At 43.1% G+C, this 26,795-nt stretch overlaps 1 protein-coding gene and 1 non-coding gene across 20 annotated transcripts in view; one reads left to right on the forward strand and one right to left on the reverse strand.

Moving 5' to 3' along the window:
• MYH10 (myosin heavy chain 10) overlaps positions 1 to 26,795 on the reverse strand; it is a 153,812-nt gene that overhangs the window by 36,409 nt on the left and 90,608 nt on the right. For 13 of the 19 annotated variants that reach the window (XM_077970318.1, XM_077970331.1, XM_077970327.1 and 10 more), the window contains 9 exons: positions 24,745 to 24,918; positions 24,380 to 24,494; positions 10,092 to 10,285; positions 9,878 to 9,999; positions 7,879 to 7,948; positions 7,624 to 7,784; positions 3,047 to 3,155; positions 2,809 to 2,940; positions 1,724 to 1,930 (listed from right to left, as the gene is read on the reverse strand). In XM_077970318.1, coding sequence (XP_077826444.1) covers positions 1,724 to 1,930; positions 2,809 to 2,940; positions 3,047 to 3,155; positions 7,624 to 7,784; positions 7,879 to 7,948; positions 9,878 to 9,999; positions 10,092 to 10,285; positions 24,380 to 24,494; positions 24,745 to 24,918 — 1,284 coding nt within the window. Of the gene's footprint in view, positions 1 to 1,723; positions 1,931 to 2,808; positions 2,941 to 3,046; positions 3,156 to 7,623; positions 7,785 to 7,878; positions 7,949 to 9,877; positions 10,000 to 10,091; positions 10,286 to 19,660; positions 19,724 to 24,379; positions 24,495 to 24,744; positions 24,919 to 26,795 lie in introns of all 19 variants that reach the window. The other 6 variants (XM_077970315.1, XM_077970323.1, XM_077970322.1 and 3 more) reach the window with 1 other exon arrangement.
• On the forward strand, positions 395 to 456 carry LOC114673274 (U7 small nuclear RNA). The gene has a single exon (XR_003723996.2). It is a non-coding gene; the product is annotated as a U7 small nuclear RNA (small nuclear RNA).

Consider the following 26,795-nt stretch of genomic DNA (forward strand, 5'->3'; position numbering starts at 1 on the left):
TAATTTAGCTGAATCCAAATATATACATGTTCGGCCAAAGAGGAGAGAGAGAGAACGTGAAAACGACAATTTAAATAGTACAGGTCGTGAGAAATGAGCTGTCTCAGTTCAAGTGTACCTTTCACAGCAGAAGCACGTCATCAAACTGGGTGGGAGTATAGAGTTTACATGTATTTCTATTAGAACATGCAGATCTTTGTAATTGACATTACTGTTTATGATAAACATGCTATTATTACACAGGATCGCAGATAGATTACCACATTTTATATGAGGTGATTATTACACACTGCGTGCCTGTATCAAAATATCTTATGTACCACCCCATATATAATATACATACACACACACACACACACTTAATATATATGCATACAAACTAGAATGAAAAACAAAGTGTTACAGCTCTTTTAGAATTTGTCTAGCAGGCTTTCCAGTTTCTGGTGGAAAGCTCCCACCTCCTCCAAAAAAAGAAAAAAAAAAAAGTTAAAACAAAACCCAGGCTGGGCGCGGTGGCTCACGCCTGTAATCCTAGCACTTGAAGGCCGAGGTGGGTGGATCACCTGAGGTCAAGAGTTTGAGACCAGCCTGGCCAACATGGTGAAACCTCGTCTCTACTAAAAATACAAAAATTAGCTGGGTGTGGTAGCAGGTGCCTGTAATCCCAGCTACTGGGGAGGCTGAGGCAGGGGAATCACTTGAATCCAGGAGGTGGAGGTTGCAGTGAGCCGAGATTGCGCCATTGCTCTCCAGCCTGGGCAACAAAGTGAGACTCTGTCTCAAAAACAAAACAAAAAAGCAAAAACCAAAAAAAAAACCCCAATAAACCAAAACCAGGGTTGTACAAATGAACACATGGCCAACTTAAGGAAACGTTCAAGAGTATCTTTGGCTAAATAATTTACTCATTGTTAATTTTAGAATGAAACCCTTGCAAAAAATGAGTATTTTATTGTAAAAATTGCAAACACACATCTAAGCACACGGACCAGCATAATGAGCCCCACACGGTAGCATCACCCTGCCCTTAACAAGCATCAACTCATGGTCAGTTCCATTTCGTGTATGCCTCCACCTGCTCCCTTCTCCCCATGGGTTATTCTGAAGCAAATCCCAGGCATCATAGTTCATTTGTAAAACCTTCAGGCTGTGCTCCTAAAACATAAAGACCCATTTAAAAAGTACATTTGCCTGTTTCAATCAGAATCCAAAAATTGTGCCTCATGAGTCCAGTCTGTAATTCAAAAAGAAAGTTAAGTACCAGGGAAGGGCTAGTTTTTAAAAATTCTCATTCTGACTGCTGGCCACCTCCTATTTCAGTGCTGAGCATTTCTTATTAGCCAAACCATGTAGTAGGTGTCTATCTAATGAATGGAGTGAGCAACATTCATTAGATATCACTGACAACATGAAGAACAAGTTAGGTCTTCTACAGAATGCTACAGACCCTGGGAGGTTTGTGACTTTGAATCTCTTTGCAAACTGTAAGGTGCCACTTAGAACATAAAAAAGATCCCTATTCAAAATGACAAATCTGTGTTCAAAGAAAATCTATTACAGGTGTGTTTTAAATGATGCTTATCTTTCTAAGGGTGGCTTCTCACGACCCAGAACCCTTTTGCTTCTCTGTGGACTCAAGAATCCACACACATAACTTCTATTTATTCAACAGATCCACTTGAAAATCCAAAATATGCTTCTAAGTAAAAATTATTGTAGATACCTGAATATGTGCTTGCATTTTTTTCTTTTCATTTTGGAGGATTTGGTTTCTTTCTTCTTCTTCTTCCACCCTAGACTCCAAGTCATGCAGAATCTCTTCTAATTCCTGCTTTTTAGCAGCAAGTCTTGCCCTCATCTCTTCTGCTTCAGCAAAGAGCTCAGTCTCTGCTTGTAGTTGTTCTGCAAGGATGTTCTTCTCTTCTAAAAGCTGCAGCCACAATAAAGTGTCAATGATTTGCCCCATTACATACGTACACAGTATATATTCACCGTTGATTTCAATGGTCAATGCACATCAAAGAAACTGGGAGATAAAAATATATAACATCACGGGCAGAACTTTCAAATACGTTTTTGTCTATAGCAAAATAAGCTAGATGAAAATATTTTGGTTGTTCCTGTTGTTTCAAGTTACTGTGAATAATACATATTAAATTCATTATAGTTCATCTATGAAGGTAATTTACAAGGGACAGATAAATAGGAGAGTGAAAATATTATTCAAACGCCATAAAGTTCATGGTGATTACTAATGCCTGTTTGGTAGTAAGTGATATCCTTGGCCTTTATTGTTAATATTTTTGGCCTTGAATGCTATAATTCTATTATTGTCACAACAAACATCTCCTGAGCCTCTGCTTTGTCCATGAAGGCTTCCCAGAAGAGGGACACACATTCGAGACCGCTGCTGCCAGAGAAGCACAGGTGGTGACCTCTACTCAAGCATCTCGCCCTTCTGACTGTTTTTCTGTTTCCCCTCATCAACAGACACAGGAAGGTGACATTACTGGGAGCCTCATCGAAAACAGGTGTTAAGTACATGCTTGACAGCAAGAATCACAAAAGCAAAGATGCAAGAGGTAAGGTTAATTTTAACTTACATAAATCTAAAATGCAAGGCAGAATGCATCTGTTAACTCTATTGGCAAAATGTATACAATTTGGAAATGAGTGAAAAGGCCTCACATAACATAAGATGACATGGTGGGTATAGCTATTCATAATGAAATGTGTGGGGGTTGCCATCAGTGCAAGATCGCATAGAGATTCAGGGCCAAGTGGGAGTTACAGGGTCACCGCACACACCTGCTGGTGCTTCCGCTCCATCTCCTCCAGCTCTCCTTCCACCTTCGTCTGCTTCTCCTTCACCTTCAACAGCTCTTCATCTTTGGCCTGAAGTTCTTCCTCCTGCCGAGTCACTTGTAGAAGCGGCTTCACCTATGACAAAATTAAGCAGTTTATCATTCCGGCTCTTTCCTGTGGGTTTTTCCTGATCAGACTCTGCTGTTTGAAAGGGATCTGGAAAGAAGGGAGCTGAGCTCACCTTTGTGAAGACTCGCCACCACTGCCAGTGCCGTAACTTCAGGTACGCGGCACAGTTCCGCTGCAAGACCTTTAAGGCACTTAGTTGCTGCTGCTTCTTGGCAAAGGCCCTGAAGAACAATAAGAAAAACTTACGATGTAAAGAAAAAAGTGCCTGAATGGCTGCTGTCATAAGAAGCCTTTCTAAAGGCCCATGTTCTCTGTCTAGGATAGGGAATGGATGCATCAATCAAGTCCTGGGTGAGACACACAAGGAAGTCGTTCTGGCCGCTTGAAGCCACACTGGCTTGTTGGGCTGCTCAGCCCACCTCAGGCCCCTGGCACCAGTTCCTGCACTGACTTTCTTCACGGATGCTGCCCTGCACATCGTCCTGCTGCCACTCAGCCATATACCCACACTGCCCACACTAAGACACCGATTTTCCTGAGGCAATGAAGACAGTAGACAGAAGGGCCCGTTTTCTGTGCTGCTGCTCTTTATCGTGCCTTTAGGAGCTACTCTCTTGTTTTCCTTTTGGTATGTCACAGAAGAAACATTTCTCCCCATCTCCCAAGGTAATGTTTCTCCTCCTTGCCTCCACTTTGCCACAATGGAGCGCAGCACTCAAAAGCTAGAATGGGAGTGTAGCGCTTAAGGCACGTGGATTCGGCTGAGGAAAAGCCGCTAAGTTCTGGGTCTGGGAGTCCTTTGTCAAGATCTAAAGTGCGGCTTTGGTAGCGTGGTGGGGTAGAAAGCCGACTGCTGGAGCCAGGAAGTCAGTAATAGGAACATTTGCCTGTGGGTCTGTCAGTGTCTCTCATTTATGGCCAGGCCTCATCCAGGGCCTGGAGATGACTCTTGCTCTGTGGAGCCCTCGCCTCCTCATGACCACACCTGGGCTTCCCACTACACCCTGCCACCTCCTCGGCCCCAGAGCAGGGTCTGAGACCCAGTTCCCATTCGCCTTCACTCTGGTGTTTTCAATTTCTCACTCTCCTTCAGGAACACAGAAACCCTGAAACCCCCTCCTGCCAAAAACAACCCCCAGGCCCAAATGAAGCTCATTACCTTGCCATTCCTTCGACAGACAATTGATATTTTTCTACTCCTTATGAAACTCTCAGGGTCCACAGGAAAACGTTCCTGTTACTGACTTCCTGGCTTCCAGCAGTCAGCTTTCTACCCCACCACGCTACCAAAGCTGCACTTTAGATCTTGACAAAGGACTCCGAGACTCAGAACTTAGCGGCTTTTCCTCAGCCAATCCCAAGTGCCTTGCGCGCTGCACTCCTCCGGGGACTACCCACTACTGGACATCACATCCCTGGATTCCAGAGCACCAGAACGGCCTGAGCCTCCTGGGCCCCACCGACAGTGCTGAGGCTCCACTCCGACAGTCCACTCACACGGCTGTGCTCCCACCTAGACTCTGAGCTCCTCAGGGGCGGGGATCGCGGCCCAGGCATTTTTGTGGACACAACCAAGTGACTGACAGACTCCAGGCCTCCTGAGGATGTGTTTGTTGAGTAAATTAACTGGGTACTTCCTAGAAATAATCTGTAATTGTTTCTCTGAAGTCCTTTTACAACAGCTTGCAGGAGCAGCTATAGGATGCTCCTGGGAAAGAGAAGCAATTGAAGGCGATGGAAAAAACAAGAAAAACATTTCCAATTATTCATTCACTCCAGCAAACAGCGGTATCAGGAGTGGGAGTGTCTTAAGAAAAGAGAGACAGTTGCTGTTTTAGAGCAGAAATGACCTACCTGTCACATTTCCTTGCAAGAATCCCACAACTGCCATACTGCCAACAAATTCCTCCTTGCTGGTTAGAATTTTCCCTGAGTCCACTGCTTCATAACTGTTTTTATTCTTGCTCCTTACAAAACCTTCTAACTTATTCCTACCAGCCAAAAAGAATTGGCCAAGTCTTTTTTTTTTTTTTTTTTTTTGAGACAGTCTTGCTCTGTTGCCCAGGCTGGACTGCAGTGGTGCAATCTTGGCTCACTGCAACCTCTTGGGCTCAAGTGATTCTCGTCCCTCAGCCTCCCGAGAAGCTGGGACTACAGGCGTGCACCACCATGCCTTGCTAATTTTTTGTATTTTTAGTAAAGACAGGGTTTCGCCATGTTGGTCAGGCTGGTCTTGAACTCCTGACCTCAAGTGATCCACTGTGCCTGGCCGGGATTGGCCAAGTCTTAATTCCAAGAGTTTCTACTACAAAAACAAAAGTTTCAAAAATGACTTTTGAATTTATTAAGCATCACCTTCCAATTCTTGCAATCACCTTCAGGAATGCTGTAAAAATTCAGCCAATCTTCTTATTTAAAAACTACTGCCCTAGTTGCTTCCTTGGCCCTCTGGGAGATAAAACTGTCAAATGATGAGTCAGAAACATGCCGGGCACTTTGTTTAGTGGAATGAGGCAGATGGTTTCCTTCTGCACTGTGGTCGGCTGGTTTTTACTGAGCCTGTGTGTCAGGCACTGTCCTCCAGGTTTTCATGAGGGAGCTGTGACATCAACCTATCTCTGAGTGTTTGGAAAGTGGACTTTGAAAGTGTTCAAAATCACTTTAGCTCCTTCCCTGCCTTTTTATCCTTATCCCAATGTCCTCCAGGGCGCTTCAAGCTCAAGTTCATGGATTTCTGTAAAGACACCTATTTTTTTTGGACTATTAGCACTATTCTGCGTTTTTCCACAGTACAATCTGGTTCCTTTGAACAGGTTATCTTCTTTTTTTGATGTATCCTAATTTTAAGTCCCAGCCTACCATATACATAGTGTGACTAAAATATTTAGGGGCAAAGGGCTGCAAAGGCAAAGGCATGTCGGCCTACATATACGATTACATGGATTTGTTAGATTTAAGTCCTTAAGATGAAATAATGCAAGTGAAATATCTTGTTTTTAAGTTCCTATCTTGCAAATTTTGCAAGCAAGGTTTAGATCCATGAAAAAGCTGCACAAAGTATATCTACATAGTTTGTTTCCTGTGCTTTTGATAGTTGTAGCATGTTTCTGGCAGGTGTCAAGTTTTTTGCTAACTCTATGAAGTTAGCCTGGCACCTGCCATTGCTCACTCCTTATGCCATGTTAGGCATTCTGCAGTTCAGTGGATACAGTGAGGAGGCTCTTTGCTATCAACAGGGTCACTTTATTATTTATATAGTATCTAAACATTAGTATATAAAAACTCAAGTTTTTTACTCCTTTTTGCCAAATGTTTCTTAGTATCAACCAGAAGATATCATCTATTTGTCTTCAACTTTCCATGCTACTCTTTTTACTCCGTATTCTATTTTATAGGCAAAAAAAAAAACAAAAAACAAAAAACAACAAAACAAAAAACCCAAAAAACCAATATTGCCTTTACCTTCTTCTGTTTAAAGCCCTCTTGACCACGGTCTGGGCAAGCGACTGCCCAGGAACCAGAGCTGTTTTCCAACCCACATGTAGGAGACATTATTGCAGAGTGCTGACTTCCAGTGCAGGAGTTCAGATTCTGTTTGCTCAAAACTGGATGACAAACTATTCAACCTCTCTCAACTTCTCTCACTCCCAAACCCTAAGTGTTCAGTAGGAAGAAGTATACCAGTACTACCTTCTAAATCCAAATCGGTTCTAAGTTCTTTGAATTCCATCTCAAATTTAACAACTTTTCTCTCATTCTCCAACACCACCTTCTTGGGTCCAGGCACCATCATCTTCTACCTGAATCACTAAGACAGCTTCCCAACTGGCCCTCCCAATTCTACTCTTGGCCTGTCTCAGTGGATTCTGCACACCGCAGCCAGGCGGCCTTAACAGTATAGATTCCCTTCACTGCACTCCTAACCCCTGTCCAGCGTCTGATTCTCAAGCCTCTTCTCTCACCTTGCTCCCTCTCACTCATCCTGCTCCAGCCACATGGACTATGTCACCTTCTCAAATGCTGCCAGACTCTTGCCACAATGCTGCTGTAGTTCCCTTACTGAAAAGCTTCTCTCTCCTCCCTTCACAGGGCCAGCCTTCTTATCCTTGAGGTTTCAGCCTCAGAGAAGTATTCTCTGAGGACTTGAGCTGAAGCAGGACCCCAAGCCCCTTGGCCCCTTTGTGTGTGTGTGTGTGTGTGTGTGTGTTTGAGATAGGGTCTCACTTTGTCACCTAGGCTGGGGTGCAGTGGTGCCATCTTGGCTTACTGCAGCCTTGACCTCCCAGGTTCAAGAGAGCCTCCTGCCTCAGTTCCCCCAGGTAGCTGGGACTACAGGCACGTGTTACAAAGCCTGGCTACCTTTTATATTTTTAGTAGAGATGGGGTTTCGCCATGTTGCCCTGGCTGGTCTCGAACTCCTGAGCTCAAGTGATCTGCCCCACTTTGGTCTCCCAAAGTGCTGGGATTACAGGCCTGAGCTGCCATGCCCGGCCTCCTTGTGTGTTTTCTTATTGCAACATCTCATTACTTAGAATGTTCATGTATTTACCTATCTCTGCCACTAGAAAGCAGTTTCCATAAGGACAGACTTTATGTTTCACATACTCTTGCATCCCTAGCCCAAAACGTAATGCTGATTTAGCACAAATGCATCCTCAGTGAACGATGAATTCGTGAATAACCACTTACTTTCTGGCTAGGTAACCTCTGCAAACGGCCTGGAAGAAGATAATGATGTCGGTGATTTTTAAATCTCTCTCTTCCTCTAAGTGTGCCAGAACTCCAGCTCTGAAAAATATCTTGCTCTGTCCAATTCTGTACAAGTTTGGGTCCAATTCTAAAGCCCGGATCTAAGACAGAAAGAGTTCATTTACTTTTTTTTTTTTAACTACAAGAAAGATTAGATTAAGTCTACAAACCAGAAAAAAATCAAGAAAAGCTTACCATTCGTTCACAGGCCTGTTTGCCATCCATAAAACCTTTAGGAATAGCATTTGGAGTTAGGATCTCATATCTGTAAGAAAATATTCCAAGAAGTATTTTGTAGAAATTTGTGGACAATGTGTATCTGCTAACTGTGAGTTTTGCTCTAAGAGGCAATAGAATGTTGGGTATGTAAATACATGTTAAATTAAGAGTAAAGAAATGAACTGGTGATAATCTGATGTTTTCTGTAGATCTACTTTCTATTTCTCATAAGTAAAAATGAGGTTAGTTCTTTCAGGTCAAAAAGTAGGTTTAGGAGGTTGTGGCAGAGAAAAATCAAAAGCATGCTGTTTTAGAAACCTTTCATGTATCTTCATTTCCTATAAAATGTTCATATCCTCAAGATGCAAAAGAGATCTGGCTTTCTGCACTTTAAGTCACTGTCAATTTGTAGCATTTATTAGATAACAGGAAGGGCTGTAAGAGTTGTGTTCATAGGCTTCTATTCAGAACATCAGACAACATCAGGGTGACATGTGACATGACAGTGGTCAGGGTGCACACACGTACATGTGCTCACTGAGCTGCACATTTAAAATCTGTGCACCTCACTGTATACAGGCTATCCCTCAATCAGAAAAATAAAAGATACTGGCTATATTAAAGGAGGAATCCTGGCTACGTCAGTCAACTTTGTATCTTGGATGCCAATCATACTCCCTTTTTCTCCTAACAATAAAAAATGAAAATCTACCAGACTTTATCATACAATAGGATCAGAACGACGGCCTTCCTGAAGACACACAAGGACTGCAAGGGCTTCTCAAGGTGACTATCTTGAACAGTGGGAGAAAGTACACAAGGACCATTCTTTGACCCGGCAGCACCATTTATTTCATGGAACAACAAATGGTGTCAAACTTTGAAATCTGATTTCCAGAAAAAGGAAGAAAAAAAGCAAACTAAAGTAACTATTCAAGAAAATTACCAAATAAAAGTTAAAAATAACTCCCATCATATGTTTGTATCCATTTCCACTGCAGGTTGATAGATCTTTTCCCTTTTGTTTTTTCTTAATCCTTTTCTAATCTATGTACTCCTTTTCCTACATCAGCTAAAAGATTGTAATTGCATGCATGTGTGCGCACATGTACACACATACATTGGAAAAAAATTCATACACATACACACACGCATACAGATAATATTCATTGAGAAAAGATGGAAAGAAGTACCCCAACATGTTTTTAGGAATCACTCCTGGATGATTTTTATTCACTTTCTTTCTTCTCTTGTATTTTCAAACTTTCCTAAAAGGAACATACATTACTTATCTATTTAAAAAATCAATTTTAAAAATAATTATGTTTGGCCTGTAATCCCAGCACTTTGGGAGGCCGAGGCGGGATCACGAGGTCAGGAGATCGAGACCATCCTGGCTAGCTTGGTGAAACCCTGTCTCTACTAAAAATACAAAAAACTAGCCGGGAGTGGTGGCACGTGTCTGTAGTCCCAGCAACTCAGGAGGCTGAGGTAGGAGAATTGCTTGAACCTGGGAGGTGGAGGCTGCAGTGAGCCGAGATGGCGCCACTGCACTCCAGCCTGGGTGATGGAGTGAAGACTCCGTCTCAAAAATAATAAGTAAATAAATAAACAAACAAACATAATTATGTTTGAATCCCAGGTAGACCTGTCTGAATGAGTAAACTGTAAGCTTCCAGCTTTCTATGTTTATCTCAAAGCTCACTTCAGGGCCCTGAAAACGTGGCATGTTTCTTTGCAGCACCCACAGCAGTTCCTAGCACGCTGCCTTTTTAGAAAGTACGCACTCAATCTTCCTACCAATAATCAAGGTAATTAAGGGTTGTCCTTCTCCAGTACGTCACTATATGTTTGCTATATAAGAAAACAAACTATGTAGGGGATAAGGAAAAAGATTTCCTTATTATATCACTGTTTTAATTCATATGAAGATAAGCTTTGATACGTAAGCAAAAAAAGTAAAAGTTAGCAATACCTCTGTCTGAATTCCTGGAAAACTATTCGGTTGGGGAAGCCCTGGCGACAGATGCGGATCCCTTCCAGGACACCGTTACAGCGCAGCTGATCTAGGACTAGGTGTGGATCCAATTTTCCAGCCTAATCAAGCAAACAATAGTTTCGTAGTTTAATCTTTAGCACCTGACCTAGATCAATTTAAAATACTCGCATATGTTTTGCTCAGCACATACCCTCTTCTCGTGATTGGGAATGATGCAGCGAACGAAGTTAGGGTTGGTGTTTCGGAGGGTTGCCATCAGCTTGGTCAGAGATTCTTTGTAGAGCTGCCCGACGGTACGAAACATGCCCTTCTTGGTTTTATATGCGGAGCCAAAAGCTGTCTCAGTCATACCAGTGACTTGATCCAGACCCACGATACGGTCCACTGGGGAGGAGAAAGGAGAAAACAAATATAAGCCAAACCTCACTCGTTAGCAGGGAAAGAAAAGACACAGTGAAAGTGCAGCAGCACAAGCTTTGTGGAACAAATGACAGGAGATGCCATATAGGTAAGGCAGTCAGCATACTTAGGCACTGCACAAGCCGGGAACTAACAGCCACACACTTATATGGCAGGAGACTGTAGTGCTGTGACAGCTCCTCACTAACATACACCAGCAGATGCCTTCCGCTGCGCTAGCTTCAGGAATTCACTATCTTGGATAACATTCTGCCTGTTACATTTACAATTATTTGGTAAATGAAAACTCGTTGGCTGGCATTATTGATACATACAGACTGACACTGTGAAAGGCCTCCAAATAGGAAATGGCTCATAAAAATATAAGAATATCTGTACAAATCCACTTAATGAACAACCTCAGGGAGTAGGGACCAGAATTCTCTCTTATTAGTCATTAGATTTTCAGTAAGAAAAGTCATTCAAGTTTTAGGAACAAATGCAGGAAAATTAGATTACAGGAGTTCAGATTTTTAGCAATGTGTAAGCTTCAGCTCTCTTCTCAAAACATGAGTAACACTTATTAAAGGGCAAGAACACAAAATAGGAAGGACCATTTTGAAAAGAATAATGCCTAAGCTTCCTCGGTGTTCAGTGGCTAAACTTGTCAGACATTCCCTTGTTAGAGCAACTGATATTTTTATATTATCCACAAAGACCTAGTACTCCTAATGATGAGATCATAAACAGTGCACCAGCCATAAGCAAAACATTTGGTGCATAATGTACATAACCTCTTACCGAAAACAAATTAAATGAATGAAACACATTACTCAAATACTTTAAAATCAATCAGAATTATCAATGGAACTGCCCTTCTTAATGCCCTCCTCAACCCTAATGGACACCTCATTTCTTTCATTTGTTTCCTATGACAGAAACATGGGGACCTGACGCTGTGTGAAGAGCTTTATGTGCAAGATCTCATTCGATTATCAATTCCCAATGAGGTTTTTAACAGCAGAGAATCATGACCCCGGGAGGTAAAAGCGAACTGCTCAAGTTACGCAGGTCTTCAGTGGAAGCTGGGAGAAGGGCGGGTAAAAGCTGTTTAATTTCCAGGCCCATGCAGGCACGCTATACTACAACTGCTTCCAAGCAAAGCTACCAGATTCAACGGTGTGGGTCAGAGCTACCTCTTTCGCTTGTGCATTGGAGACTGTCTACTTCAGAGGACGCCGTTCTCTCCTGTGCCTTCGACCTCTCCTCCTTCACTTGCCCCAGCAGAAACCAGCACCAAACCCATTTCTGCAGGCCCCATAAAATACTGATCTTCCCTTCACCCTGTATCGCCCACTTCTCTTGTCAGAGCCAAGCTTCTTTCTTGAACAGTTCACACCCTTGCTACACCATATCCTCTCCCACTAACTTCCTCTCCCACTAACTTCCCAGCGTGTAGCCAACTGGCTTATGGCCCGTCCTCTTCCTCTCCTGCCCAACACTACTCAGGCAGTGACTGGTCAATTGCTAAATGAATAGACACCACCTAGTGCTTGTTTTTCTTGACACCGGTACGTTTACCTGGTGATGTCACAGCAGCATTCTAAAAACTCTCCACTCCTGGCGTTTTTCGGAGCCCCACCTTCTCCTGTACCCCACTTCCCTCTTGCTACTTCAGTCCCATGTTTCCTGATGATTTCTCTTCTGCTTTTCCTGTACCTCATGGCACTCAGCTGGGATCCCAAATCAATTCATCTGCAACCCTTCTAGAATAAGGCACAATACAAGTGCTGACGTTGGCCCTCTGCTTTTCTCAAGCCAGATTCCTAACCCAGGTGATCTCAGCTATGACTCTAACTAGATACACCTGACCACCCAGAGCCAGCTGCCAACCACTTGTATTCTGCTCTCCACTCAGATGTCACAAAGGTGCCTCTGCCTTCTACAAATGCTTGTTCAATCCTAGCATGTCTGCTTTGACTCAATGTGGCATCCCTGCTCCCAGCATCACGCCTGGCACTAACATGCTTGATCTATACATGTCAGTGGATAAATTATGTAAACATTAAATATGTTTGTAATTTAAAAAGGTGAGAAATGCATTCAAAGAAAATAACAGGATGTTATAGGAGAAATGAGTGGTTAGAGATCTCTCTGGGGAAATGCCATATAATACCCTGTGGGAAGAGGGTATTAAGAATTTAATAAAATTAAGATTGGGCCTGTGGGAAGATGACCACTCCAGTTGGTGCAATCAGCATATGTGAAAGACCAGGGGCAGGAAGAAGCGAAGGAAGGCCAGCCCGGAGAAGGAGGCACCAGTATGAGGAGGAGCTTACAACACTTGCACTGGCTGCTGCCTGCAGAATGGCCTGGGGAAGGGGGAGGGGAGAAGTGGAAGTGGGGAGACCAGACAGGTGACCCTTCCAGGAGTCCAGGGTCTAGGCGATGAGGGCAGCTGGAGCTAGTGAGATTATGAAGATGGATCGAGAAGGAAGATTCAAGAGGTATTTTAGTGGGAAAATTGACTTGCTGTTGTGATGAATTCAATATGCATAGTGAGGCAGAGGAGCATTTCAAGAATAACTGCTAGGATTGTGGCTTGAGCAACTGAATGGCTGGTAGGGAAGACAAGGAGGGAAGTGGGTTTTGTGGATGGGAAGACAAGACCCAAACTCTAAGTCAGTCTGGGATGCCCGGGGACTTTGAAGTGTAAGAGAGATGTCAAATGACAAGAGGAATATTCCAGTCTGCTGCTAGGAAGAGAGGTCTAAACTAGAAAGGTAAATTCGGGAGTTGTCAACTTTTATCTAGGGGAGACCAGAAAGAGATGAGGACCTAAGACCATCCCCAAGGAGCTCAGAGGAGGAGGAGTTAAAGAGGAATGAAGGCCGGGCACGGGTGACTCACACCTGTAATCCCAGTATTTTAGGAGGCCAAGGCGGGAGGATCACCTGAGGTCAGGAGTTGGAGACCAGCCTGGCCGACATGGTGAAACCTTGTCTCTACTAAAAGTATAACAAATACAAAAATTAGCTGGGTGTGGTGGTACACACCTGTAGTTCCAGCTACTTGGAAGGCTGAGGCAGGAGAATTGCTGAGGCTGAGGGAGAAAATTGCCTGAACTCAGGAAACAGAGGTCGCAGTGAGCTGAGATCGTGCCACTGCACTCCAGCCTGGGCAACAGAGCGAGACTCTGTCTCAAAACAAAACAAAACAAAACAAAACAAAAAAAAACAAAAAAAACGAAGGATATGGAGAGGGGACAAAGGCCCATGTCTTAAACCCAAGCATGGACCTACCCTCTATCCTGTTCTTCCTCCTGGGTTTCCTATCCCATGGAACCACTAACCAAAAGTGGTCAAGCCAAAGGTTAAGATGTCATCGATCCACCCTCCTCTCCCCTGCCCTTGCTGGGCTCCTGCTTCTGACCTGGATCCTGCACTTCTCCCCCATTTCATCCTCTACCCGCAGTGCTACATGGTTCCTTCATTTACACCTTCTGTCCCTGTGTAATGTAGCAGCCATTTCTAAAAGATAAAACTATGCATTAACATCCTTGAGTTTCTCCCACAGCCTGTCGGATATTGTCCAAGTAACTCAGCTCAGTAGGACAGCACAGTGATGGCCTCCACTCAGAGTCAGACACACCACACTCACTCATGAGCTGGGTGATTCTGGGGCAAGTGACCCAACTTCTCAATTTCCTCCTCTTGAAAGGGAGCTAAAGAGACCACGCTTCAGAGCTGTGAGCCTGAAAAACATTCAAGTGCTCAGTGAAGGCACCTCTCTTGTCCCTTTCACTCATGCCCCTAACGGCCAACTGTACAAACTAGTTGCATTTGTCCAAAGACACAATGACTTCACATCCCATGCTTTTCTCTCTGCCTGGAATGCCCAGCCTGCTCCAGTCATCTTGGCAAACCCTTAAATACTTTTAAATCTCCATTCCTTTACCAGCTACCTCAGGGAAACCTTCTTAGGCTCGGTTTTCACCCTGCCTCCAAAGCTAAATAGGCCACTCCCTTCTCTAGGCTTCAAATCCCTGGGACAGCACCTCCACACTGTTCTGTGCATCTTCTCACTGGACTGAGTTTCCCCAGGGAACATTTTTCCAGCATCTCACATACTCAGGGCCCCGAAAGCTGTGCCCATGCTGTCTCTGGCCCCCCAACCATCAGCAGACACAATCTCCCACCCCCAAATGTTGGCCGGTGCCTGGTGCCGGGCACACAGGAGGTATTTAATAAGCATCTGCTAAGTGAACTTGCACGAAGTTTACCAGAAGAACAAATCACCACCACCACGAGAGAGGAAGAGCACCATGTTGCTCTGGAAGGATTCAGTTACCCTGGTTGTGCAGGACTTTAGCCCACACAGGCAGTTCTTAAACACAATCTGCTGTCAGTGTTGTGTGTGTATGTTTTTAAAAATATAGTAACCGATAAATAGTCATAATAATCCTGATTTTCAAATTTAATTTTAATAAGGACAATCCAAAGCTAAATATTCAGATTTTAAAAAAATAATGCTTTAGACTTTCAGTTCTTGTTTTTTTGAGATGGAGTCTTGCTCTGTCACCCAGGCTGGAGTGCAGTGGCACGATCTTGGCTCACAGCAACCTCCGCCTCCCGGGTTCAAGCGATTCTCCTGCCTCAGCCTTCTGAGTAGCTGGGACTACAGGCGCCCGCCACCATGCCCAGCTAATTTTTGTATTTTTAGCAGAGACGGGGTTTCACCATATTGGCCAGGCTGGTCTCGAACTCCTGACCTTGTGATCTGCCCGCCTCGGCCTCCCAAAGTGCTGGGATTATAGGCGTGAGCCACTGCACCCGGCTATTTTTAATTCAACATTTTAAACTCTGGGTTAGATTCTACCAACAAAATTGTCTTGTGAGTGAAAGAGAAACACGTTGGGAAATTCATTAAATGATTTGAGCCACACTAATAATGTATGATTTCACTCAACAATCAAGACCCGAAAAACCTCTATTTTAAGAGTATATCTTCTTGTTGATCAAAGCAGAAACCAGAGAAAGGCAGAAAGTGCGAAGAGAAGACGCCAGCAGCTCCTTGAAGTGAGCAGTGCGCCTCACTGGAAGACCTAATATTGCTTCTAAATCTCAAAGTGCCTTTCCTCCAGCCACCGTTTCAGGGTAAAGACCGGCTTTGTTTATTCTTGCACTATACATTCTTCTATCTGAGCTGTCAGGAGAGCCTGGTTAGGACTGCTGGTGGGCATTTAAATTCATTACTTGGTTCTAGAAGCCTGAAAAGTATTTTATACTAACATCTAATTTACTAATCTATAACAATTTATTTAAACAGTCGGAAATTAGATGAGTTCCAGACTGAAATCTGTGAGGATATATTCGCAGTTTAAGAAAAGTGCAATGTGTCAACTATCTCATCATGAAACTGCCATCAACAGTTTCATAGAAGGAATGGCATCGGCTGGTGCCAGAATCCTTAACTGGCCCTTCTAGGGGATAATCTAGGAGACGGGTCCATAAGATTTTTATGTTTTTCAAATCTGTGCATGGGCCACAGTACTAGTGTTACTAAATTTACTTTCAAGTATTGAAGCTAGATCTTCAGAAATTCATTCTAGTGAGTATAGGTGGAAACCAAAACAGGGAGAAGAAACCTATTTAATGTTAATTTCAACAGCCAGATGCTGATGACTGAGAGCAGCATCACACACTCCTTATGAAAGGTGTTCAGTGCCCAGCACTGTGTGAGGCATGGAGCAGGTTCTCAATACTCATTTAAATAAGGTAAGACAATTCCATCCTCATACAGATGAAAATTGTCACTGTTACAAGCAATTTGGAAACAAATATATTTAACTATTATGAATTCGCAGAAAGAATCTTAACATCAGTCTGTCTCCGTAATATCCCTGTTACATGTTAGTGTAATAACAAGTTTGCAGTGGTTACATAACTAGTTGCTAGAACCGATCTGCTAATTACTCTAGCATCTGAAAATTTTTAGAAAAACCCCAGGAAGTTGAGAGGTTGAGAAGAAGCACGTGATTTAAGGAGAAAACAATCTTCTTTATCCCAAGCACTAGTCTCAAGCCAGACTTGAATGTCTCCCTTATCTCCATCTACCTTCCTATCCCTTTCAGCCATCTAAGATGTTGGGCAGACAGGAAGCCCCTCTTTGCCCGCAGCTTCCACTATGCTCTGTGCTCGCTTTCTCCCCTTGTCAGTCCCATGTCCCCAACTCACGCTGAGACTGGGCAGCCCGGCACCGCGGCCTATCAGCTGAACCTTGGGACACTATGAATGATACTAGACTTAAGGAAAGCCAAGGAAATAAACATTTATCGGGTTTCTCTGTTGTTCTGTAATTAACAGCAGCAGCTGCTGCAGATGCAGCCAAGGCAACGGCAACTCTACCACACCACACATTCAGGCACTCCCCGTGTGCCACGCATTCAGGTTCACGTTGCCTCAGTTGATACTCACAATAACCCTGAGAACTAAATGTCGCTGTCCGCACTTGCCCTCAGGAACTCAAGCTGCAGTACCCAAGCGCTGCTTCTCTGCGGTGAGTTTCCAACTATTGCTAACACTTGAGATCAAAAAATAGGAAGGAGCAGAATATACTGCAACAATAACACAAACCTTCATCCATTGAAAGCGAGAACAATTTAAACACGTAAACTATGTCAGACCTAAACCACAGATTCTAAAATGGGACTTAAGATGGAGGTTATGATCGAAGGATGTAATCTATAAGGAGATTAAATGGGTACCATCTTATCAGTCATGATACTTGGCTCTACATGGACTTCTCAGGTTTTCCCTGATTTTTGCTGTGGTGGTACACTCTTCCGGACCTGTCAGCTGCAATCTAGCACACATGGAGGTTCAAAGAGCCTAACTGGTGCTGTTCTATGAAGGAAATTGCAGGTGCAGGTATAAACTAGCATCAGTGAAAATGATACATAATTGTCCCTCCAACATGATTTGGATCAGGTCTAAAGCCTTCCATAGTCCCAATTACCCTATTACCCATCACCCCTTTAGTCCAAAAGCCCTGCCTGTAGCTTTCAGGTTACAACCCCTTTTTGCTGGTTCATTCTGCTTGCATCTTCCACTACTGGTTTCTCTCTGAAGCCCAGACTTTCAAGATATACTTGTAAGAAAAGAGTCCTCGACTTTATAGCAGAAACTTGTATGACCTCCGTATTTGCCTCTAGGAATCCTGTTCTCCCCTGTTGCTTTCTCTTTTGCACTTGTCCTGTAATTCTTCTGGAAATCTCTTTTTATTACAGTCCCAGAAGCCTGCATGCTCTTCATAATGCTATTTGCCCATCATTACAATTGTACTTAAGCACATGGGTCCTATTAGCTTTGTGTCACCTGCTTTAGAGAGATGCTTACCACACATCAGCACATCACAGGCAATCACAATCTGGATCCCTAGAAACTCCTCCATCCATTGTCTTCCAAGAAATCACTGGAAATATTAAAGTCCTCCATTTTCATTTTAAAATCCCTTAGCCCTCTCTGGGGTGGTGGTCTTAAATCAATAAACACATTAAAGAGAAAACGATTTTGCTGTAAAATATTACACTCAATTTCAAAGAACATATTTGGCCTTGGTAGATGGATGGGCTTCCGAGAAGAAGTAGAGATTGAGACCGTTGGTGCTTGGTTCAGCTGAGTAATTGAACCAAAGGACACCTCACAGAGACAGACAGAGCTGGGAACATTTTCAGTGCCAAGGTGAGGGTGCAGTGAGGGGAACGGGCCTCCCTGCTGCTCATTCATTAGCATGAAGTCATCTAAGAGCGGCTCTCTACTGGATGCTGCTGGTACAGCAAAATGCCTGGTGTATACACCCCAAAGATCATGGTCCCACAGGAAAGAGTGCCCGTGCTTTCGGTGGTCACGGTGGGCGAAGCTGCTGGGGCTGAAAATTGGGTGTGGGGTCACCACTCCCTACCCATCCATCAGCTCTCGCTCAGCGACTTAGTGATACTTTGCCTCCTCTGTGCCAGGTGCTGAAGAGATGACAGTGAGCAACGTCAGGCACTGGCCCTGCCTTCAAAGAGCTCACAGCCTAGAATTCTCTTATGAGGTTAGAAATCCAAAGGGAATTCATCTAAAGAGGGCACTCACTTTAGGAGAAAGTCCAAAAGATCAAGCACTAACCTTTAATAAAGCCCAAGTCCCAGGTTATAGCCGAAAACTACCTCCAAGCTCCCCCTGTCCATTTCAACACTGTCAGCATTCCCCAACGCCAAAGAGGACTGGATTTAGAGATCTCTTCCTCTGGAGTTCTGTAGAATTTTCATTCCTGCTTATGCTGTCTCTAGCATAATCTTTTATCTCCTCCCACTCTATCCTTGCAATCTACTTCTTTCATAGTATGTGAACTAGAGTTGATGGCAGGAATTTTGAGTTGGATTAAAATAGGCATGGTCCTTTAACATTTTAAAAATAACTTTTGAGATGGATTTGGATCTCAGCATTATCATGTTCCAAAAATCATAAAGGAAATTTCATAAGATAAATTTATCTTTGAGTTTTGCTACTTGCCAATTTCACTAAACATTTGGAAGGCTGGCTGGGCTTCATTTTATATTGGGCTTTTGGAGACTCTGTAGCTGTAGTTAGGCTGTATTTTAACACAGGGCTAAGGATTCAGATCACAAAGCCCAAACATGTGGAGCTCAATTTAAGGTTCAATGTATAATCCTGACAACATTCCACTCTGTTTTTGTCTCAACTTGCACATTATCAGGCCTTGTAGATCGTTTCAGGGCCTCTGGTTGAAAAGAAAAGGGCAAGTAGCCAGATATGCACACACATTCCAAACAAAAGGTATAATGAGGAGACCAACACACCTGAGGTAAATATGTAATTATTTGTCTGCAAAATGTGTCTTAAATAAAAGGAAACACTCCTCCTTGGAAATTCCTTAGAGTTGAAAATTTAAAGGTGACTCAAAAGCAAAGGAGATGTCATTTAGCAGATCGGTTCTTAACGATTTCCTTAGAGGACTGTGTATCACAATGGCACTATTGGAAAAGGTAGTGGCATACCTTTTAATATGCGGTGCTATAAGTGCTATGCATAAAATAAGAAGCAATGTGTAGGCAGTAGCAATTAAATTGCTTATGCACTCAAACATTTGCCTTGAAGTATAATAAAACTGAGCATGAAATGAAAGGTTCATGCAGGCCTATGAGCAAAACCAAAACAGAAACCCAAAAGCCCACCCCAGCCCCCCAGCCTACCCCCTGCCCTCCCCGGCCACCCTGCCAGTCCCCCCCACACATTTTTCCTGTGGGCTTAAAACCCTTCTGTTTTGGGAGACCTACAGGCTTTATACATTCACCTGGTGGCTCATGAAGACCAGAAACACTGTCATAGAAAGAAGCTCTCTGAATATTCTGAATCTCTAAAGCAGAGAAACAGCAAAAACAGGACAGAAGAGCAAATACACAAACACTTCAGTTAGTGTGAAAGACATTCGACAGCACAAGTCAACTTTGAAATTGGGCTACAAAAGGAGCTAGTCCAAGGCAGATCCCATGCAAACATGACTGTTTAGAGCATTTGCACATTTGGACAAAGTTCTTTATAAAATAGATTAAGGCTAAATCAAAAGAGCACATTCCCAGTTCCTGGTGTGAGCATTACATGATATCAATGTCAAATGATTACCCCATGTAAATGCAAGATGAATTTTAAGAGGAATAGGTACTATTTGAATCATCTATCAGAAAAATCTCTTATAGTGAGTAGCTTAGGACATGACGGCAGTGAAGTCACAGCACTATGGCAAATGTACATATTAGTGGCTTTTACTGTCACGAATTATGCTGCTGTGTAATTTTACTTCCAATACAGATTCTCGGAAATATAATTTCCAAAAAATAATTTGAATACAAATTACTATACAATAGATATACCATTAAGGAAAACAAAATTCAAGGTCTGTTGTAGCAAAATGTTAAAATAATTTTGAATCATAAGCAAGATTATACTTATTGATCATACTGTTACTCATGAAAATACCCTAGGAGGTACATTGACATGAAAAGGCAATCTTTAGGGGTTTTTTTTCCCTCAATATAAACCTTAAGAAGTGCCAAGAAGTCCTTTGCAGCTGGTAAAGAGATCCAAACAACATCTTTTAGCGAAAAGTAGGCATTATAAACCTCTAGGGCAGGGCTGCCACCAATAAATCTTATTTCTCTTGGTTTGGCCTTGAGAAAACTCGAAAACTCTAACACAAACTCTATTTTCTTTTTCTTTCTCTTTCTTTTTTTTTTTCAGTGGAGACAGGGTCTCGCTGTGTTACCCAGGCTGGTCTTGAACTCCTGGGGTCAAGCAATCATCCTGCCTCAGCCCCCCAAACTGCTGGGATGACAGGCGTGAGCCACCGTGCCCAGCCATAAACTGTATTTTAACACAAAATGTTTCATACTCTAGGTGTTGTACCTTCACAGGCAAACTATATTCATATATCATATATTCATCTGTTCATGTTCAACTTGTTATTTTCTGCTTTTGCATTTCAGTGGCCCTAAAAAGAGGAAAATAATGTTTTTCTAGGGTTATTTTTCTAGAGAAAAATTGCTCCCCTTATCCTGAGAACTCTACATCCAGAGTGAGCAGTGATAAATCCTCCACCTTAGAACCCTCTTTAAACCTCTATGCCTGCCACTACTTTATGTATGAAACAAACTGTCTTCAAAATTGGACAAACATGGTACTGCTTCTCTGCCCACTCCTCGCCCTGAAGAACAGCGCCTCCCAACAGTGAGTGGCCTCTGAGATGTTCTCTGTCACTCAGATGAAACTAACTGTCAAGCTGAAGAGCGACAGCACCTCCTGCTAAGAGCGGCGTTATCTGGAGAGCAAACACCTAGGAGAGTATTCCAGAGCAGAGGCTAGCAGAGCCCAAGCAAACCTGGGGTAGATAAGATATCCCTTGGCTTATTTTGACAAGAATGGCCAAATGCACTCCCAACAGCATATCTTTAGAAAGACAAGGGCCATCAATAGGGCTGTGCAAACATGGCGTCTGTGGGTCAGAGCTGTGGACTAAGTACAGATGAACGAGGTTCATGCCAAGGGCTGAAGGAGCTCAGCAAGGCTTAAAGTTTCCTCTAAGCATTTCTGTAATCAAATCAATAACTTTCCTGTATCTCTTAAATGGAAGACACAAAAGTACAGGTAAGGAGTCTCCAGACAGGGTCCTACCTGTAAGACGTAGCATCTGTGATCCGTAATTTGTATGACATCCCACCCTCCCACCTCCACCCTTGCCCACCAAACCTTATACACCTACAGCTTCTGACCTATTGTTGCCAAAGCCCTCTCCAGTATCTGGGGCTGGTGAGACCTGAAGCTAAAGAAGAATGGAAGGAGGAAGTAGGGAGCTGGGAGCCAAGAAAAAGACTAGCTCAGTTCTGTTACTGCATCTGTGTATATCCTGGTTTCTCAACTGGATTACTAGCTCTTGGGAGGCAGGGGACATGTCTCTCATTGCTTCCAGACCGAGCTCACAGATTATTGCCATGGGAAGTACATAATTAGGTATGTGGTATTATACGAATGGGTCAAGTGCTGAACAGGTGTTTCCAACACCATTTTTGGTTAAGGATATAAGACAAGGACTAAAAAAGGGTTCATAGTGTCAGAATAAATATGTAATAAAAGACCTCATTTCCATGCTTATAATGTCAGTGGTCCCAATACCTGTTTTCCTTCAAAATGAAGAGAAAACCAGTTTTTGAGGCTGGTTTTCAAAAACCAGGGAAAAGTCCCCATTTCCTCTGTTCCTGTTTCCCAGGCATCATCTCCATACCCTGTCATCTTCAGTTGTCCCATACTCAACTCCCCACTTCCAGGCTCTTTCACTCCAATCCACCCAACAAACACTGCCTGTTTCACTTCTTTGAGTTCAGAATGGGTCACTACCCAAGGTCACAAACCTACTGACACTATTTATTCAGCACAGTCTCAAGTCCAAATTCCACTAGAGATGGGACATGAGGACTCTCCAGCCTAGCCTCAGCCTACCAGCCCGGCCTCATTTCCTGCTCACTCTTCTCTGCCCCAGTCCTCTCTAAAGCCAAATGGAAGACTCCTCCTGAGCTATGATTATCGACCTCTCCACCGTGATCACTCTGTACTTCTCCTGCCAACTTCATTTCTACAAATGCCACCCCAGACGCTCACTCCTAGAGCTAGTTCATGTAAACCTTCTTACCCGCAAACGTTTAAGGCATAACCAGGCCACGAATGCTCATAAATTAGTGCTGAAGACACTGTGTGGCACTTCGTAGGTGCTCAGGAGATGTCAGCTTCCATTGTTTAATCAACAAATCATTTTTATTCTTTAAGGACAAGGAAAATTGCATCCTCTCGTTATGACATTTTCCCCTTAGCGCCCCAGAAAAAGGCAGTCCCTTCCTCTGTTGCACATCCCTAAAAACTCACTGTGCCATTCCCATGGCATTTATCACAGATCCACTTTGCATACTGATCTCACTCCCTCTGCTGTGTTCTAAGACCTTACAAGGGTATCCGGAGGAGAAGCTGAACATGAGGAGACTTTGTAACCTACACAGTCCCCAGTGCTGTCACAGCTGAAGTGATTCCTGAAGGAATGCAAATCCTTAGGACTGCAGCATTACTCCTCCCTCTTCCTCCTCACACATTTCCAACTCACCAGCGCTGGCCTTTCTAGCACTGTAGACCCTGTAACAACCTGAGCTCAGAGGTCTTTTCTGTTCTCGTCTCAGTTTCTCATATCCCACTCTTAACATTGCCTATCGACAAGACGAAGAGGAGCTCAACACTGAGGATACTTTAAGTTCTACTGGAGCTCCCTGCTTCTCTTCCCAGTCCTCACACGGCATCCCTCAACTGAGTAGGTCACTGGAAGTGACACTGTGCATTCAGTAGTCAGTTGAAGACTTTCACCTAAAGGTACAAAGATTAAAGCCTTCTGTTTTACTTGTTGGAAAGCTCGTCTTTCCCCCAGGTCCGTCCCCTCTTTGCTATGTCTCAGGCCCACAGTCTGTTCCCAGGACGCATGCGTGCAGGTATGCATCCCGCCCCTGCAGATCCCTCACACTGACTTGATCTGACAGACACAGTCATTCTTAAGATGATCTTTCATAGGGTCACATTTCCCCTAGTCACTTTCTCTGTGTCCATTCTTCAATTCCTGTCTCTTTCCTTTGGCCCCAATTGCACTTAGCCCCCTTGTTCTCTGCTTCCATTTCTTTTCCTCTACCTCTGAGAAGACAGCTAGCTTACAAGGCTTAAGATGCTATAGAGAAAGCAGACGTGAGCCAGGTAACTGAATAGGTCTGGCCTCAGGGTCAGGGTCTAGGCAGGGGTAGATCCAGGGCTGAGGTCCTGCGTGGCCTGAAGCCAGGCAAAGAGGTGGAATAGAGCCAGGATGAAATGTAGCAGGAGAGCGGAGCTCTAGGAGAAGATACTGGTTCCCACGATGCATGCGGACACAGAGACATTGTGATTTTCTGGTACTAGTAAAATCTTGCAGTCTACCACACAAATCACCAAAATTCTTCACCTGAGGTTCATATAACAAAAGAACTATGGGGACTGATGGAAAGAAAAGCAACTGATCTAAATGCAGGCGACTTGAGTTTATCCACCAGCCACTGGGTGTCCGGGGCAGGTGGTGAGGAAGGACGTAGCTCAGGAGGCCTGACACAGGGAAAAAGGAATGAGCAGGCCTTCTCAGGTTTTGTATCCCAGTGTTCCTGGATTATAACTGAATTGGGACTGCGGTGGCCTGAGGCATATGTGTACGTCTTTGTGGCTCCGGGCCTAGAATGTTTCTGTGCTCCCTATAACATCTGACCAAGAAGGCAGATGTCTCTGTATTCATTTCTTAACCCAAGTATTCTTAAAACGGATAAATTCCGATATAATGGCAGCCCTGCTCTAGGGAAAGAAAGACTTTAAAGAAGTATATATATCCATATATATGTAAAAGAACCATCTATAAACCTTAATTATAAAAGATTCCAGTCAAGCATAATTACAAAGATAAGCGCTTTCTTACCGTCTTTCCAAAGCTCTGCCACAAATCTGTCTGATGACTGGTGCAAAAGGGTGGCCACGTTGTCATTCAGGGGGTCCATGTTCTTCATCAGCCACTCATCTGCCTTATAGTCCACCTATCCCGCACCAAAGCCAAAAGTGGTGAAATGGAGAACACAAAACCAAACACAAAAACAAAAATACTTTAAGCCTCAACCGAAAACTTTTATACAACAGTCCCCAAACTGGGCTGTCTGAAAGACAATATGTTTGTAATATATACTGTACTTGTTCGTTTATCAGCACCTTTGTTACACCTTCATAAAAATGTAGCAACATTTCAAACACAGCCATTTTAATCCAGTTATTCAACATAAGAGCTCTTACCTTCCCTGCATAATGTATAATGCAAAAATCAGCTTTGTCTTTTAGTTGTCGAGGTTTCTGAAACTTGGAGTGGGAACCTTGCTCTTGAACCAGTTTTTCAACAAAGGTTTTATCTGTGGCTTTAGGGAACCAGCATTCTTCATCCAAAAGGGCCAGTACACCAGGAGGGTTCGCCTGATAATGACAGGCAACAAAAATTCACAAGTTTTGCATGCCACTTTAATACTACTGAGTTTGGCACTTCAACTTCTAAAACAATTAGTTTTATGAAGATCCATGGAAAACAAATTGCTAGGATGGAAGGGAATGTCTAAGCCATAACAAGTTTATAATTCAAACACTGACATCTCAAACTGCTAAATAAGTACTAGCACGAAAACAGAGGAGTAACTTATCTCAAACTTATAAATACTGTATGTAAATTGCAAGTAAATGAATTCCAAACAGATGGCCCCACAAAAGCGGCAAATAAAAGAAGCCAGAAACGCAGTGGGAAGTGGAGAGATGAAACTGAATGTTTATATTCAGTGACTGGAGAAGTCATTATAACACCTCAACTAGCAAGAATGCTTCAGATATTTTATATCCAAATCAGTTTAAGTTTCTGTTTAAGTAATTTTTAAATTAACTGTATCACTTTATATATGGCAAAATATTTTAAACTATTATTAAGTAGAGTATATGGAAATTGATAAACTGAGTCATCAGTTGCTTTATATATGTTTTAACAGTCACTTGCCAACCTATTTTATGTGATTCAATTATTACTTCATTGAAAAAAAGTAGCACTTTGGGAGGCCAAGGCGGGTGGATCACGAGGTCAGGAGTTCGAGACCAGCCTGGCCAATATGGTGAAACCCCGTCTTTACTAAAAATACAAAAATTAGCTGGGTGTGGTGGCACGCACCTGCAGTCCCAACTGCTCAGGAGGGTGAGGCAGGAGAATTGGTTGAACCTAGGAGGCGGAGGTTGCAGTGTGAGCTAAGATGGTGCCACTGCATTCCAGCCTGGGCAACAGAGCAAGACTCCATCTCAAAACAAAAAAAAGAAAAGAAAAAGTGCTAGATGACTCCACAGAGACAGAGAGTAGATTAGTGGTGGTTGGAGGCTGAGGGAAGAGAATGTGGAGTGACCACTAATGGGTAAGAGGTTTCTTTCGGGGGTGATGAAAATGTGGCAGGATTAGGTAGTGGTAATAGTGCCACAACTTTGTGAATATACTACAAACATCACTGAATTGTAGTTTTAAAGGGTAGATTTCATGGTTTGTGAATTATGTCTCAATTTTTCAAAAGGCCTAGAGCTCACATTGTCTGGAGTGACTTCCTTTTTGGAGGTAAATGACACATGAAAGCTAAATAAGATATTTAAGTAGTGATGGTCTGTTTTCTAGTGTTTCTGGGTTATCATTTATTACCACACTGCAGATATGGCAAGTGTGTGATATAAAACTGAACTCGTATCAGTTCTAGGGCACACTCATGAAATCAGCTTTTTGAATAAAACTCTAAGATCAGTTCTCTTCAACTCCTAAAGCCTTCATATTTACTGGTGAAGAGTTGGCAATACACACAAATGCTGTTTTTAAAAGTAGCTAGAGGCTATGGTTAAATATAAATGAAACAGTGTAATAACGTGGTCAGAGAAAGGGATGGGTGATCTGAATGCCCGCGGGTGGAAGCTGAGGGAACCTTCTGCAATGGAGATCCTTACTCCAGGACTCCTCCACCTGAAAGAATTGTCAGGGCTTCAGACCAGCTAAAAGAAGACAGTAATCTGAGGCAACTGGGATTAGGTCACTTTAGAGGAGCTCAGAGTGGCAGGTAACTCAATCCACCCCAATCACACAACAAGTGTGAGAAATGAAGTTCCACATTAATGTTAATATAACAGAAACATCCTCCTTTTACCCTTTTACATTCTTAGCCACTTTTAATGAGAATTTTCCTAAATTCTGACACTCTCAAATAAAATTTGCATTTTTTTCTAAATGATTTGGTGACAGCATGATTATGAATATCATTATTGTGTCTCCTTTTTATTTTTTCCAC

The sequence above is a fragment of the Macaca mulatta genome, chromosome 16 (assembly GCF_049350105.2).
Source record: "Macaca mulatta isolate MMU2019108-1 chromosome 16, T2T-MMU8v2.0, whole genome shotgun sequence".
In the NCBI taxonomy this organism is placed as follows: domain Eukaryota; kingdom Metazoa; phylum Chordata; class Mammalia; order Primates; family Cercopithecidae; genus Macaca; species Macaca mulatta.